This window comes from Pelophylax lessonae (genome assembly GCF_965119305.1).
Source record: "Pelophylax lessonae genome assembly, chromosome: 9".
NCBI classification, from domain to species: domain Eukaryota; kingdom Metazoa; phylum Chordata; class Amphibia; order Anura; family Ranidae; genus Pelophylax; species Pelophylax lessonae.
This window is the reverse complement of record NC_138776.1, coordinates 203837588-203853808: the sequence shown is the minus strand read 5'-3', so window position 1 is coordinate 203853808 and position 16221 is coordinate 203837588. Positions and strand designations below refer to the sequence as shown.

Here is a 16221-nt window from a genome sequence, read left to right as displayed (position 1 = left end):
ACAGATCCAGCTCTGTTATATCTTGTAGAGATTGTCAGTTTCCCAGAATATTCTGCTTCTGAATTTTAAAATATGGTTGTTATTGAGCACAAATAATATGGAATTGTGTAGTGGTTTTAGCTTTTTTTTATTACTTTTAGCATGTACTTGTGTAATGAGATTGTATACATGTTTTTACTTATCAAATATGGCAGGCATGTCCAAAGTCCGGTCCGCTGGCCAATTGCGGCCCCCGGGCTGCTTTAATACGGCCCCACAGGTAATTTGGAAAAATACATTGGCATCATTTATGACTTTTTTTGCTGCCATCATTAATCATCATTGGTGGGTTCATATAGCGTTTATACTGTATGTGGTTAACCCTTGTATGACTGATTAGGGAGCACGCATGCTCCGGATTGAGATGAATACATTATAAAATCTCAGTTAATGTCAATTGGTCTAAATCAGTTATCAATATATTTGAACACAACATGTATACTTGGTGTTATGTTCCTGTTCCTATTTTTTTTTTTAACTTAAAAGTTGACAGACAACCTTTATTACCAATAATATGTAATGTACTTTACAATGTTCCTGACATATATTTCAGCTTCCTGGATTTTTTTTTCATCTGGCTTTCAGATATGATTTAACACCTGTTTAGATTTGTCATCCATGTGATGAAATGAAAAGTATGCCGTTTGCAATAAACTTTGCATAAAATAGTTAGTTTGCATTTAATTTTAATGGTCCAAAGAATGTCAGGTAAAATGGTCGGCCCTCACGCATGTTCACTTCATCCAATCTGGCCCTCTTTGAAAAAAGTTTTGACACCCCTGAAATATGGTGATGTGTTTGCTGACCAGGTATGAGAGTCTAACTTGAGGTTGCTTATGGGCATAGAAAATGTGGAGACTCCCTTCCTTCCCCTTCACCCACACCCTCCCTCTTGGACCGTTATTCGCCCCTGCCCCTGCATCTCACACAAGCTATACAACCACCTCCCTCGTGCTGCTTAGTTACCCACAACAGGACCTTCTTCTCTTCTCTTCAATACGTTTCGCCTCTTACCCTTCACACCCCTCCCATACTCTGCTTCTATCTCAGCTACACCGCTTGTGAGGGTTTTCTATGGACGAGGTACTGATAACTGTTCACTATAATATGGTCTGCAGTTTCACCCAAGAAAACACCTGATTTATTCCTTGGCGATATTTTCTGATACCTGCTATCCTTTTGTATCATTATCGCGCCTAATTGTGTTCTTGTTCTGTGTGTTTTTTATGACTCTATTTTATGATCAATAAAATTATTTGGAATAGAAAATGTGGAGACTGAATAAGACTGACCATTAGTTTTGGGTTCTTATACGGTTCGGCAAATTTGCTGATGTTGTCAGTTGGTGTGAACTATAGCCTTTTTATCGTTATACTATAATGTATATTTTCAAAGTATCTAGGTTTTAAAAAAAAGCCTTGGGACTCAACTTATTGTGAAAATACATAATATAATGAATAAATGGTATTCTTTATGTCAGGGTAAAAGCTCCATATAATGTCCATAATTTAATATTTAGACATTTTAGGGTGTCTTGATTTATATATATATATATATATATATATATATATATATATATATATATACTGTATATATATATATATATATATATATATATATATATATATATATATATACACACTGCTGTATATTATAAATGCACTATCTTTGCTTTGCAAATAATGTAGCGGACCCTACCTGCTTTGAGGCTTGCTTTGTCTGATTGACTGGGACTGCAATAAATTCTCAGAATCTTTTCTTATTTTCTTATTTGTTTTAAAAGTCCTTGAGGTACTATTTCTTTAACTGCCTGCCGACTGCCCCACGTACGCATACTACTGGGCGGCGGCTCCTACAGGCAGAATCACGTACAGGTACATGATTCTGCACTTCCGGGTCTGCCCGGATTTAACACAGCGGGAACCAATCAGCAGGTCCAGCAGATCTAATGTCCGCTGGAACCTGCCGATCGTTCCTGACAGAGACAGAATGGTGGTCTGTTTATGCAAACAAGGCAGATCGCCGTTCTGTGTCAAGGGAAGACAGAGATCCTGTGTTTCTGCTAAACAGGAACACAGATCTCTGTTTTCTCAAAGTACAAGCATCCCCACACAGATGGTAAGCACTCCCTAGGAATAAATGTAACCCTTTGATCGCCCCTGATATTAACCCCTTCCCTGCCAGTGTCATTAATACAGTGACAGTGCATATTTTTTTAGCACTGATCACTATATTGGTATCACTGGTCCCCAAAAAGTGTCACTGATTTGTCCACTGCAATGTCACAGTCCTGCTAGAAGTCGTTGATTGCCACCATTACTGGCAAAAATAAATAAATAGTCCATAAAAGTATCCCATAGTTTGTAGACGCTATAGCTTTTGTGCAAACCAATCAATATACGCTTATTGGAATTTTCTTTTACCAAAAACATGTAGCAAAATAGATATTGGCCCAAATTGATGAAGAAACTAGATTTTTTAAAAAAATCTATTGGGTGTGTTTTATAGTGCAAAAAATAAAAACCGCAGATGTGATCAAACACCACCAAAAGAAAGCTCTACTTCTGGGGGAAAAGGGGCATATATTTTGTTTGGGTACAACATTGTACGACCGTGCAATTGTCAGTTAAAATAATGCAGGGCTGTTTAGCAAAGAATGGCCTGGTCCTCAAGAGGGGTAAACCTTCCAGAGCTGAAGTGGCTTTTTGTCAAAAGAGGGGCAAAGAGATCATTGTTAGAGATGTATAGAACTGTTCGCCGGCGAACAGTTCCCGGCGAACTTAGCATGTTCGCGTTCGCCGCTGCCGGCGAACATATGCGATGTTCGGTCCGCCCCCCATAAGACATCATTGAGGCAAACTTTGACCCTGAACTTTACAGTCAGCAGACACATTTCCAGCCAATCAGCATACCTCCCTCCCACACCCTCCCACCTCCTATAAATAAGCAAGGGCAGCATCCATCTTAGATCATTCTGAAGCAGTGTGTGTAGTGAGAGTAGGGAGAGAGCTGCTGCTGCTGCTGCTGCTGCTGCTGCTGTTAAGCTAGGGACAGTTAGTCAGTGTTCCTGGTCTTGCAGTGTTCTTGGTCCACTACTGCTGTAATATCAGCACCCCAAAAAGCCCTTCTAAGGGCTGGTATTTGTGGTTTTTTTTATATATATATATATATATATATATATATATACCTAGCGTCCCCAAAAGCCCCTTTAAGGGCTGGTAATTGAGTTGTTTCTTCTTATATATATATATATCTATATCTATCTAGTGTCCCCAAAAGCCCTTTTAAGGGCTGGTAATTGAGGATTTTTTTTATTTATATATATACATATATATATATATATATATATAGTGTCCCCAAAAGCCATTTTAAGGGCTGGTAAGGTAATAGAGTTTTTTCTTTATATATATATCTATATATATCTATTGTACACTGCAGTTGCCTGCCCGCTGTGTGTGAGAGGCCACAGACCTACCACAGACTGTACTGTGTGCACACCACACTCATTTCGGGTGGCACAGGCACAGTACCTTGCATTTTAAAAAATATTTTTTTTTTCCTCTGTCATAATTGCAGTGAGTGCTGTGTCAGGTCCACAGAGTGCACTGTACCCACTGCAGTGCACTGCCCACCACTGATATATATACGGTGGCACAGCATCTTGTTGCAATAAATTGAAAAAAAAAAAATATTTTTTATTATTGCAGTTGCCTGGGCTGCCAGTTACTGTCAGGTCCACAGAGTGTACTGTGCCCACTGCAGTGCCACTGTGTGCCCACCCACCACTGATATATAAGGTGGCACAGCAGCTTGCAAAGTAAAAAAAAATATATATTTTTTTTAATTGCAGTTGCCTGGGTGCCAGTGACTGCTGTCAGGTCCACAGAGAGTGTACTGTGCCACTGCCCACCCACCACTGATATATAAGGTGGCACAGCAGCTTGCAAAGTAAAATAAAATATATTTTTTTAAAATTGCAGTTGCCTGGGTGCCAGTGACTGCTGTCAGGTCCACAGAGAGTGTACTGTGCCACTGCCCACCCACCACTGATATATAAGGTGGCACAGCAGCTTGCAAAGTAAAATAAAATATATTTTTTTAAAATTGCAGTTGCCTGGGTGCCAGTGACTGCTGTCAGGTCCACAGAGAGTGTACTGTGCCACTGCCCACCCACCACTGATATATAAGGTGGCACAGCAGCTTGCAAAGTAAAAAAAAATATATATTTTTTTAAATTGCAGTTGCCTGGGTGCCAGTGACTGCTGTCAGGTCCACAGAGAGTGTACTGTGCCACTGCCCACCCACCACTGATATATAAAGTGGCACAGCAGCTTGCAAAGTAAAAAAATATATATATATTTTTTAAATTGCAGTTGCCTGGGTGCCAGTGACTGCTGTCAGGTCCACAGAGAGTGTACTGTGCCACTGCCCACCCACCACTGATATATAAAGTGGCACAGCAGCTTGCAAAGTAAAAAAATATATATATATTTTTTAAATTGCAGTTGCCTGGGTGCCAGTGACTGCTGTCAGGTCCACAGAGAGTGTACTGTGCCACTGCCCACCCACCACTGATATATATGCCTGCAAGAGAAAAAGCCAGCCGCAGAGAAGCCGTATTCCTGAAAATATAAGAAAAATGCTGTTTTTTAGGGGTTCTGGACATGCTACAGAGCTGAAACTTGACAGGTACACTTTTTAGACCCCCCAGACACTAAATACAAAAAATTACATGCCTGCCTAAAAAAATGCCCGCTAAATGCCTGCAAGAAAAAAAGCCAGCCGCAGAGAAGCCGTATTCCTGAAAATATAAGAAAAATGCTGTTTTTTAGGGGTTCTGGACATGCTACAGAGCTGAAACTTGACAGGTACACTTTTTAGACCCCCCAGACACTAAATACAAAAAATGACATGCCTGCCTAAAAAAATGCCTGCTAAATGCCTGCAAGAGAAAAAGCCAGCCGCAGAGAAGCCGTATTCCTGAAAATATAAGAAAAATGCTGTTTTTTAGGGGTTCTGGACATGCTACAGAGCTGAAACTTGACAGGTACACTTTTTAGACCCCCCAGACACTAAATACAAAAAATGACATGCCTGCCTAAAAAAATGCCCGCTAAATGCCTGCAAGAGAAAAAGCCAGCCGCAGAGAAGCCGTATTCCTGAAAATATAAGAAAAATGCTGTTTTTTAGGGGTTCTGGACATGCTACAGAGCTGAAACTTGACAGGTACACTTTTTAGACCCCCCAGACACTAAATACAAAAAATGACATGCCTGCCTAAAAAAATGCCCGCTAAATGCCTGCAAGAAAAAAAGCCAGCCGCAGAGAAGCCGTATTCCTGAAAATATAAGAAAAATGCTGTTTTTTAGGGGTTCTGGACATGCTACAGAGCTGAAACTTGACAGGTACACTTTTTAGACCCCCCAGACACTAAATACAAAAAATGACATGCCTGCCTAAAAAAATGCCCGCTAAATGCCTGCAAGAGAAAAAGCCAGCCGCAGAGAAGCCGTATTCCTGAAAATATAAGAAAAATGCTGTTTTTTAGGGGTTCTGGATATGCTACAGAGCTGAAACTTGACAGGTACACTTTTTAGACCCCCCAGACACTAAATACAAAAAATGACATGCCTGCCTAAAAAAATGCCCGCTAAATGCCTGCAAGAAAAAAAGCCAGCCGCAGAGAAGCCGTATTCCTGAAAATATAAGAAAAATGCTGTTTTTTAGGGGTTCTGGACATGCTACAGAGCTGAAACTTGACAGGTACACTTTTTAGACCCCCCAGACACTAAATACAAAAAATGACATGCCTGCCTAAAAAAATGCCCGCTAAATGCCTGCAAGAGAAAAAGCCAGCCGCAGAGAAGCCGTATTCCTGAAAATATAAGAAAAATGCTGTTTTTTAGGGGTTCTGGACATGCTACAGAGCTGAAACTTGACAGGTACACTTTTTAGACCCCCCAGACACTAAATACAAAAAATGACATGCCTGCCTAAAAAAATGCCCGCTAAATGCCTGCAAGAGAAAAAGCCAGCCGCAGAGAAGCCGTATTCCTGAAAATATAAGAAAAATGCTGTTTTTTAGGGGTTCTGGATATGCTACAGAGCTGAAACTTGACAGGTACACTTTTTAGACCCCCCAGACACTAAATACAAAAAATGACATGCCTGCCTAAAAAAATGCCCGCTAAATGCCTGCAAGAAAAAAAGCCAGCCGCAGAGAAGCCGTATTCCTGAAAATATAAGAAAAATGCTGTTTTTTAGGGGTTCTGGACATGCTACAGAGCTGAAACTTGACAGGTACACTTTTTAGACCCCCCAGACACTAAATACAAAAAATGACATGCCTGCCTAAAAAAATGCCCGCTAAATGCCTGCAAGAGAAAAAGCCAGCCGCAGAGAAGCCGTATTCCTGAAAATATAAGAAAAATGCTGTTTTTTAGGGGTTCTGGACATGCTACAGAGCTGAAACTTGACAGGTACACTTTTTAGACCCCCCAGACACTAAATACAAAAAATGACATGCCTGCCTAAAAAAATGCCCGCTAAATGCCTGCAAGAAAAAAAGCCAGCCGCAGAGAAGCCGTATTCCTGAAAATATAAGAAAAATGCTGTTTTTTAGGGGTTCTGGACATGCTACAGAGCTGAAACTTGACAGGTACACTTTTTAGACCCCCCAGACACTAAATACAAAAAATGACGTGCCTGCCTAAAAAAATGCCCGCTAAATGCCTGCAAGAGAAAAAGCCAGCCGCAGAGAAGCCGTATTCCTAAAAATATAAGAAAAATGCTGTTTTTTAGGGGTTCTGGACATGCTACAGAGCTGAAACTTGACAGGTACACTTTTTAGACCCCCCAGACACTAAATACAAAAAATGACATGCCTGCCTAAAAAAATGCCCGATAAATGCCTGCAAGAGAAAAAGCCAGCCGCAGAGAAGCCGTATTACTGAAAATATAATAAAAATGCTGTTTTTTAGGGGTTCTGGACATGCTACAGAGCTGAAACTTGACAGGTACACTTTTTAGACCCCCCAGACACTAAATACAAAAAATTACATGCCTGCCTAAAAAAATGCCCGCTAAATGCCTGCAAGAGAAAAAGCCAGCCGCAGAGAAGCCATATTCCTGAAAATATAAGAAAAATGCTGCTTTTTAGGGGTTCTGGACATGCTACAGAGCTGAAACTTGACAGGTACACTTTTTAGACCCCCCAGACACTAAATACAAAAAATGACATGCCTGCCTAAAAAAATGCCCGATAAATGCCTGCAAGAGAAAAAGCCAGCCGCAGAGAAGCCATATTCCTGAAAATATAAGACAAATGCTGTTTTTTAGGGGTTCTGGACATGCTACAGAGCTGAAACTTTACAGGTACACGTTTTAGACCCCCCAGATGCTAAATCCAAAGAAATTTTTTATTTTTATTTTTTTTTAATTTTTCCAATAATTGGCTCTCTATCAAAAAATTATAATTTTTAAGAACTTTTTTTTGCGTGATCCCTCTCCGGCATGCCACAGTCCAGGTGTTAGTCCCCTTGAAACAACTTTTCCATCACTATTGTGGCCAGAAAGAGTCCCTGTGTGTTTTAAAATTCACCTGCCTATTGAAGTCTATGGCGGTTCGCCCGGTTCGCCGGTTCGCGAACATTTGCCGATGTTCGCGTTCGCCGTTCGCGAACGGCGAATTTTAGGTTCGCGACATCACTAATCATTGTAAACAGTGGTGGGACAAGGTCATCCAGCGCCCAGGGCAAAGATGCCAAACTGTGCCCCCCCCCTTTCCTTAGGGTTAGGGTCAGGGTGCCCCCATCCCTGCAATAAACCATTGTGCCCAGGGCAGCTGCCCCTCCTGCCTACCCCTTGTCTTGGCCCTGATTGTGAACAATGGAAAATGAGCCTAGAGCTCATTTTACTGGCTCAAAATAAGACAATAGCTTAATATGTAATACTTCAGACTAGTTTGTCCCAATATGTCACAAAGATAGGAAGTGCAAAGAAATTTGCCCAAAAGGGGGATATTTTCCATCTTTTTTTTTTCCAGACACATTTCTATCACCAGCAGTGGAACATTCAACTGTATGATTTCCCCTTGATTCCTGTCACATTGACTACCATCATCAGAAAAGAAAGTAGGGGGACACCGCTAGTAAGTAAGAATGAAGACCGCAATTAAAAATGAATAGAGATTATAACCCATCCACACTTTATCCAAAACATGGAATAACACCCAAAAGATTTGGATGTTTAAGATTCTTAGGGGAAGCTCTTGCTCTGCAGGAGAACGGAGACTGTTGGCAAGTTAGGTTTTATACATATCTTTCAGATTACATATAATTGTTGTTCCACACTTACAGCAACTTTAGGACATACAGTATCTCACACAAGTGAGTACACCCTCACATTTTTGTGAATGTTTTATTATACCTTTTCATGTGACAACACTGAATAAATGACGCTTTGCTACAATGTAAGTAGTGTACAGCTTGTATAACAGTGTAAATTTGCTGTCCCCTCAAAATAACTCAACACACAGTCATTAATGTCTAAACCACTGGCAACAAAAGTGAGTACACCCCTAAGTGAAAATGTCCAAATTGGGCATAATTAGCCTTTTTCCCTCCCCGAAGTCATGTGACTCATTAGTGTTACAAGGTCTCGGGTGTGAATGGGAACGGGTGCATTAAATTTGGTGTTATCGCTCTCACTCTCTCATACTGGTCACTGGAAGTTCAACATGGCACCTCATGGCAAAGAACTCTCTGGGGATCAGAAAAAAAGAATTGTTGCTCTACTTAAAGATGGCCTAGGCTATAAGAAGATTGCCAAGACCCTGAAACTGAGCTGCAGCATGGTGGCCAACACCATACAGCAGTTTAACAGGACAGTTTCCACTCAGAACAGGCCTCACCATTGTCGACCTAAGAAGTTGAGTGCACGTGCCCAGTGTCATATTCAGAGGTTGTCTTTGGGAAATAGATGTATGAGTGCTGCCGGCATTGTTGCAGAGGTTGAAGGGGTGGGGGGTCAGCCTGTCAGTGCTCAGACCATATGCTGAACACTGCATCAAATTGGTCTGCATGGCTGTCATCCCAGAAGGAAGCCTCTTATAAAGATGATGCACAAGAAAGCATGCAAACAATTTGCTGAAGACAATTAGACTAAGGACATGGATTACTGGAACCATGTCCTGTGGTCTGATTAGACCAAGATAAACTGATTTGGTTCAGATGGTGTCAAGTGTGTGTAGCGGTAACCAGGTGAGGAGTAAAAAGACAAGTGTGTCTTGCCTACAGTCTAGCATGGTGGTGAGAGTGTCATGGTCTGGGGCTGCATGAGTGCTGCTGGCACTGGGAGCTACAGTTCATTGAGGGAACCATGAATGCCAACATGTACTGTGACATACTGAAGTAGAACATGATCCCCTCCCTTCAGAAACTGGGCTGCAGGGCAGTATTCCTACATGATAATGACCCCAAACACACCTGCAAGAAGACCACTGCCTTGCTAAAGAAACTGAGGGTAAAGGTGATGGACTGGCCAAGCATGTCTCCAGATCTAAACCCTATTGAGCATCTGTGGGGCATGGGAGGTGGAGGAGTGCAAGATCTCTAAAATCCACCAGTTCCGTGATGTCGTCATGGAGGAGTGGAAGAGGACTCCAGTGGCAACCTGTAAAGCTCTGGTGAACTCCATGCTCAAGAGGGTTAAGGCAGTGCTGGAAAATAATGGCGGCCACACAAAATATTGACACTTTGGGCCCAATTTGGACATGTTCACTTAGGGGTGTACTCATTTTTGTTGCCAGCAACTCCCTAAATCGCTCTTCTGTCAATCTTACCTGGATTTGTTTCTCACGTCAAGGAGGGTCTTCTTCACTTTCTTCCATTGCCGGCTTGTGCAGCGATACCACGCCACTGGAAATCTGTGGTTAGCCCCACAACCGTGGAGTGTGCCAAGGAACTATGCCACATTATGAATATTGAAGAATTGGCAGCTCAGTTACATGAGAGAACTAAAACTCATGTTGATACCTGGTCCCTATATATAGACTCAGATACCTTTAGATCATATCTATAGTCTGATTTTAGTTAACTTTGGTTTTGTTTGGAACCTGCCACCAGAGATGTATAGTAACTAAGTAGAACTACTTCACTACTGTACTTAAGTACCGAAAGGCGGTATCTGTACTTTCCTATAGTAGAATTTTTTTCTCCTACTTCCACTTTTACTTCACTACATTTTTTCAATGATTTCAATACTTCTACTCCAATATTTTTTTTTTTTGTGCTGCATAGTTACTCGATACTATTATAAAAATGACCACTGCCAGAACAGTAGATGGCAGGTTTCATGAAGCTCAAAACATGTGTATTATCAACGCATATGAAAATAAAAGCTACTGTATGTATAAATAAAAGCTGCATTTGAAATAATAAACAATATGATGTTCAAACTTTTGACTTATTTCTTTAATAACTACATAACACAGTACTTCTATTTCTACTTTCAGTACTTGAGTAGCAATTTTTTTTCAAAACTACTGGTACTTTTACTTTCAGTACTTGAGTAGCAACATTTTTAAAAAAAACTACTTGCAATACTTAAGTACAAAAAATGTTGAATACTTTAGTAGTTCTACTCAAGTCACTTTTTGACCGAGCACTTCCACTTCTACTCAAGTCACTTTTTGATCGAGCACTTGTACTTTTACTCAAGTATGGGTTTCAAGTACTTTTTACAACTCTGCCTGCCACAGCTATAGTCCCATGGTCATGTGCTCAAAGCTCAGTGTCTCTTCTCCTTCTTCTCTTTTCTCTCTAAATCCCCGCCCCCCCCCCTTTTTTTTCTTTTCTTTTTCTTTTCTTTCTGTCTTTTCCCTTTCTTTCCTGTTTGCTGATTTGCACTAGATAATATGAACTGTACATTTGTCATACGACTGTCATGCGGTCAATGAACTTGCATAATTTTCTCCTGATGGGTTGAATACGTTTTTCTTCCTGATTGTCTATTTTCCGAGTATGATCTATTGCATTAATTGTTTATGGATAACATTGTAGTGATCTTGGGCCTGTTGCAGAACTGCTCATATCCTTTTTTTATGTAAGACTCTGTATGGCTTGTAAGTCCCGGTTCACACTACCGCTACTTGTCAGGCGACTGGTCAGCCTGACAAATCGCGGTCCATTCTGTGCTAAGGGAACCGTTCTAATAGGAGCGACTCAAGTCGCTCCGACTTAGAAAATAGTTCCTGTACTACTTCGGGGCGACATCGGAGCGACTTGCATTGACTTCCATTATGTGAAGTCTGTGCAAGTCACGCCAAAGTCGCGGTGAATGCGACTTTACAGGTCGCCCCCGAAGTCGGATCGCCACAGTGTGAACCGACACTTACTCTCTATGTTTATATCTTAAAAATAAAACTTATTGAAAAGTAAAAATAAATAAATAAATAAATAATGCAGGCATACAGGTAACATGCTAAGGTCACTTTATTATCTAATACAATCACGGTTTAAGAATGACATTCTATGGCATTATCAGAAACAAGGCATAGGAATACAATATTCCAGATCAGCGTTTATCGTGCTGAAGCCCAGTGATGGAATTATGATTGACATTACAGAGCTTGCAAGTGGTTCTAAAAGCTGAAGGTTTCTTGCCCTAATGCAGAGACATTAGGGTAATAAACCTTCAAAGTGCACCTTTTTTACCATTTTTCATCACACTGTACTTGAGCAGTGGTCTTACAAACGCAATTTTTTTGGAAAAAATACACTTTTTTTAATTAAAAACTAAGAAAATAGTAAAGTTAGCCCAATTTTTCTCTATAATGTGAAAGATAATGTTACGCTGAGTAAATAGATACCCAACATGTCGTGCTTCAAAATGGTGTACCCTTGTGGAATGGCGACACACATTGGTACTTAAAAATCCCCATAGGGGCTTTTTTTTTCGCTCGGCGGCAGGGATTGAGGCAGCATGAAGGAGTCTGGCGCTCTAAGGGAGTACAAAGTCATCGGGCGCAGTCTGCTTACTGTTAAGGCACCTGTTCCACCTCTTTACCGTATGCAAATTTTTGCACCCAACCATCTTGTTGCAAAGTCTCGTTTTTGGTTCTTTGTCTCTCAAATGAAAAAGATGAAGAAGGCATCTGGAGAGATAGTCTACTGTGGACAAGTTTTTGAGAAATCTCCACTGAAAGTGAAAAACTTTGGCATCTGGCTACGCTATGACTCCCGTAGTGGAACACACAATATGTACAGAGAGTATAGAGACTTGACTACAGCTGGAGCTGTGACACAGTGCTATCCTGACATGGGTGCACGCCATCGTGCTCGTGCCGATGCTATTCAAATCATGAAGGTTGAGGTGATTCCTGCCAACAAGTGTCGCAGACCTGCCATCAAGCAGTTCCACGATTCAAAGATCAAGTTCCCTCTGCCACACAGGGTTCTGAGTCGCCAGAACAAGCCTCGCTTCACAACCAAGAGACCAAACACCTTCTTTTAAGCAAGTCAAAAACTCGCTTTTTGTTCTCTGGTCAAATAAAATTATTTGTGAAAAAAAAAAAATCCCCATAGGGGACATTTAAACATTTCTACAGGTTACCAGTTTAGAGTTACAGAGGCTGGAATTATTGCTCTCGCACTAACGATCGTTGCGATACCTCACATGTGTGGTTTTAACACAGATTACATATGTGGGTGCGACTGCACGCGAGCTAACGGGGATGGGGGTGCTTTAATTTTTTTTGCTATTTATTTTATCTTTATTTTTACACAGTTTAAAAAAAAAAAAAAAATGTGATCACTTTTATTCCTATTACAAGGAATGTAAACATCCCTTGTTATAGAAATAAGCATGACAGGACCTCTTTATTGTGAGATCTGGGGACATAAAGACCTCAGATCTCACATCTACACATCTAAAAAAATAAATAAATAAATGTTTTTCATGATGAAAAAAAAAAAAAAAGGCTCTTTAACCACTTCAGCCCCGGAAGATTTGGCTGCTAAAAGACCAGGGGGGTTTTTTGCGTGAATTTAAAGGACAATTGCGCGGTCGTGCGACGCTGTACCTAAACTAATCTGACGTCCTTTTTTTCCCACAAACAGAGCTTTCTTTTGGTGGTATTTGATCACCTGTGCGATTTTTTGATCATGCGTTATAAACAAAAAAAGAGCGTCAATTTTGCAAAAATAACAATATTTTTCACATTTTTTTATATGAAATTCCCCCCAAAAAAATGTAAAAATTTAAATTTTTTAACATTTTCGGCCAATTTGTTTTATGCTACATATGTTTAGTAAAAAAAAATCGCAAAAAGCGTATTTTGATTGGTTTGCGCAAAAGTTATCGCGTTTACTAACAAAGGGAAAGATTTTTGTAATTTTTGGTGTTTTATTTTTTAACACGTAATGGCGGCGATCTGCGATTTTTTTTTTTGCGGTACTGCGACATTGCGGCGGACAGATCGGACCCTTGACTGACATTTTTGACACTTTTGGGGTTACCAGTGACATTACTACAGTAATCGGTGCTATACATATGCACTGTTACTGCAAAAATTACACTGGCAGGGAAGGGGTAAATTGTATTGGAGAGGGAGGGGTTAAGTGTGTCCTAGGGGCGTGTTTCTAACTGTAAAGGGACATGGCTATTGGTGTAAAAACAAAGATCAACGGTCCTACATAGTAGAACCGTCTGATCTTAATTTTTACACCAGGGAGAATGACGGGCGGCTTGTTTACATAAGCCGTCCGCCTTTCTCCCTTCACCGGAGGGATCGTGAGTGACCGGCGGACGATTGGGTCCGCCGGTCACACGCACTGACTTGTCAGTGAACGAGCCGGGGCGGGCTCACAAGTCAGTAACAGGCGAGTGACGTACCGATACGTCACTCTGCCTGGCCGGGGCTGACCGCTGCAGTATATAGTCGTGCGGCGGTCGGCAACCATTTAAATTCGTTGCGAGGAAGCGATGTATGATGTCGCTCCGGTCCTCCAAGGCCATAGAGTGGAGTGGGGGCCATCTTGCCCTCACTCAACTTCCTGCCTGAGGAGACAGCAGCCAGGATTGTTTTCCCCCGCTACCGACGGCTACGGTAGGTGGGAAAAATGAACAGGAAGCTGGGAGAGTAGTAGTAGTAAGTAGTTAAAGTGTAACTAAAGGCAAAACTTTTTTTTTTTTTCATTTTGGATAGAGTAAGGGCCAGTTCACACCAAATGCAGTCCAGTGCATTTTTTTCTGCATCAAAAACGCATGTATAGTAGGCTATATGGTTTTCAATGGTTTAGTTCACACCAGTGTGGTCAGTTCCAGTACGTTCCAGTTTCAGAAAAAAAAGTAGAACATGCTGCATTTTTTCTGCACTGGACTGTACTCAAACCTGGTAAAACACATCAAAAATGCACCTAAAGGCACCAAAAATGCACTGGAACACACATGTGCTTATTGAGGGCTGGTTCACACCACAAAACTGCATTCCAGATCTGTTGCTGATGCATTTATACATGCGTATTTTAAACTCTTTTTAATGCATTCTTGATGTGTTTTTGATGGTTTCCTAAAACATTGCAGATGCTTATTTTTTTCTTTGTTTTTCTTGGGTGCAGTGTGTTTTTAAAGCATTCCAGTGCATTTTTTATGTGTTTTACCACATTCCAGTACAGTCCAGTGCAGACAAAATGCAGAATGTTCTACTTTTTTTATGGAACTAAAACGGCGTAAATTATGCCATTAGAAACCATATAACCTACTTTCCATGAGTTTTTGTTGCAGAAAAAACGCACTGGACTGAATGTGGTATGAACTGGCTTTGAAGGATAAGGAAAAAAGAGGGGGAAAAAATGCACTGGACTGCACCAAAAACGAATCACAAACACACATGCAGAAAAGCATCTGGAACGCTTCCAGACTGCATTTTTATGGTGTGAACAGGCCCTAAGGGAGTGTTATAACCGATATCAGTGCATATCGACATCGGCCAATATTGGCCAATATTTTCGTACATTTAGAACATTTTTTTTTTATCACTTGACAGGTACTCTTGTGGAGGGATCTAAAAGACCCCAAACCCCTCCTCTGCACTTAAAAGCATTCAAAACGCCATGTTTGGCTGTTTTGAATGCTGTCATTTATTTGAATCTGGCGCCAAATACCTGGAAGTGATGTCATGACATCACTTCCGGGTTTTTACATGGAGACCCGATCAGAGCCGAATGCGGCTTTGATCGGGTTTTCAGCGGCCATGCAGGCTGGTTCCCTGAGTCTCTCAGTGGAACGGGAGATCAAGACAAGCCGCGGAAGGCGGTGGGAGGGGGGGGGATGTCCCCTCCCGCTCCTTGTAATGACAGCCGAGTGGCTTCTTACCCACATCGGTTGTCATTACAAGACAGCCGACCGTCGGCTATGGATGCCGGTACCGGGGTGATGCCTCTAGCTGCAGGCATCACTCCAGTACAAGCACTTTCCGAAATATTGGCAATATCGGTCACCGATATATTGGGGAAAGTGCAAATCGGCCCTCGATATATCGGCTTTGCCGATAATCGGCCTATCACTAGTTATAACCCCTGTCAGTTTTGTTTTTTGTCATCTGTGTCCCATTGGGGAGATTTCCCTTTACTTCCTGCCCCATAGCCAAAACAGGAAGTAAGAAGAAATCCCTCCCAAGTGAAGGAAACCCAGGGTGTCCCCATTGGAAGATTCCCCCTTTATTTGTTATTTTCTTTTACTTTCACTTTCAAAGATAATGGTGCAGAGGACAAATAGAGAGGGTGAATCTCCCTAACAGGGACAACGACAGCAATAAAGACTGTCAGGTGTTCGAATCTCTCTCCATTCTATTAAAAAAAAAACTTCAAGACCGCCCACTGTGTGTTTACGTCGGTACTTACCAATGACGTTCCATACCAGGGTTATGGCAGCAGCTGCCATAACCTCTGTATTTTTTTTCACAGCTGGCGATGCGGAATCTAATAAAAGTGGTCTCAGCGGCGGATTCACTTTTATGGGCAGCGGGAGAGGTGCGCCCTACCCTCCCGCTGCTTCCCGTTCATTTTCCCTGCTTACCGCCGTCGTCTATAGCAGCTAAAATGATCTGATCCTGTGCAGTGATGGGCAGGAAGTCGAGTGAGGGCAAGATGGCCCCCACTCGACTCTATGCCCCTGGAGGAC

General features: G+C 41.4%; 2 protein-coding genes across 3 annotated transcripts in view; both read left to right on the top strand.

Annotated features, from left to right (window-relative positions):
- The window catches only part of LOC309563838 (rap1 GTPase-GDP dissociation stimulator 1-like), a 296711-nt gene that overhangs the window by 78291 nt on the left and 202199 nt on the right, over window positions 1–16221 (top strand). The window lies entirely within an intron of this gene.
- LOC309562573 (large ribosomal subunit protein eL20-like) lies at window positions 11999–12581 on the top strand. The gene has a single exon (XM_082266822.1). The coding sequence runs from the start codon at window positions 12022–12024 to the stop codon at window positions 12550–12552; it is 531 nt and encodes a 176-aa protein (XP_082122948.1). The 5' UTR covers window positions 11999–12021; the 3' UTR covers window positions 12553–12581.

Excerpts from the sequence above, each read along its gene's own strand:
- LOC309562573 (XM_082266822.1), top strand. The coding sequence starts at position 12,022 with ATGAAGGAGTCTGGCGCTCTAAGGGAGTACAAAGTCATCGGGCGCAGT.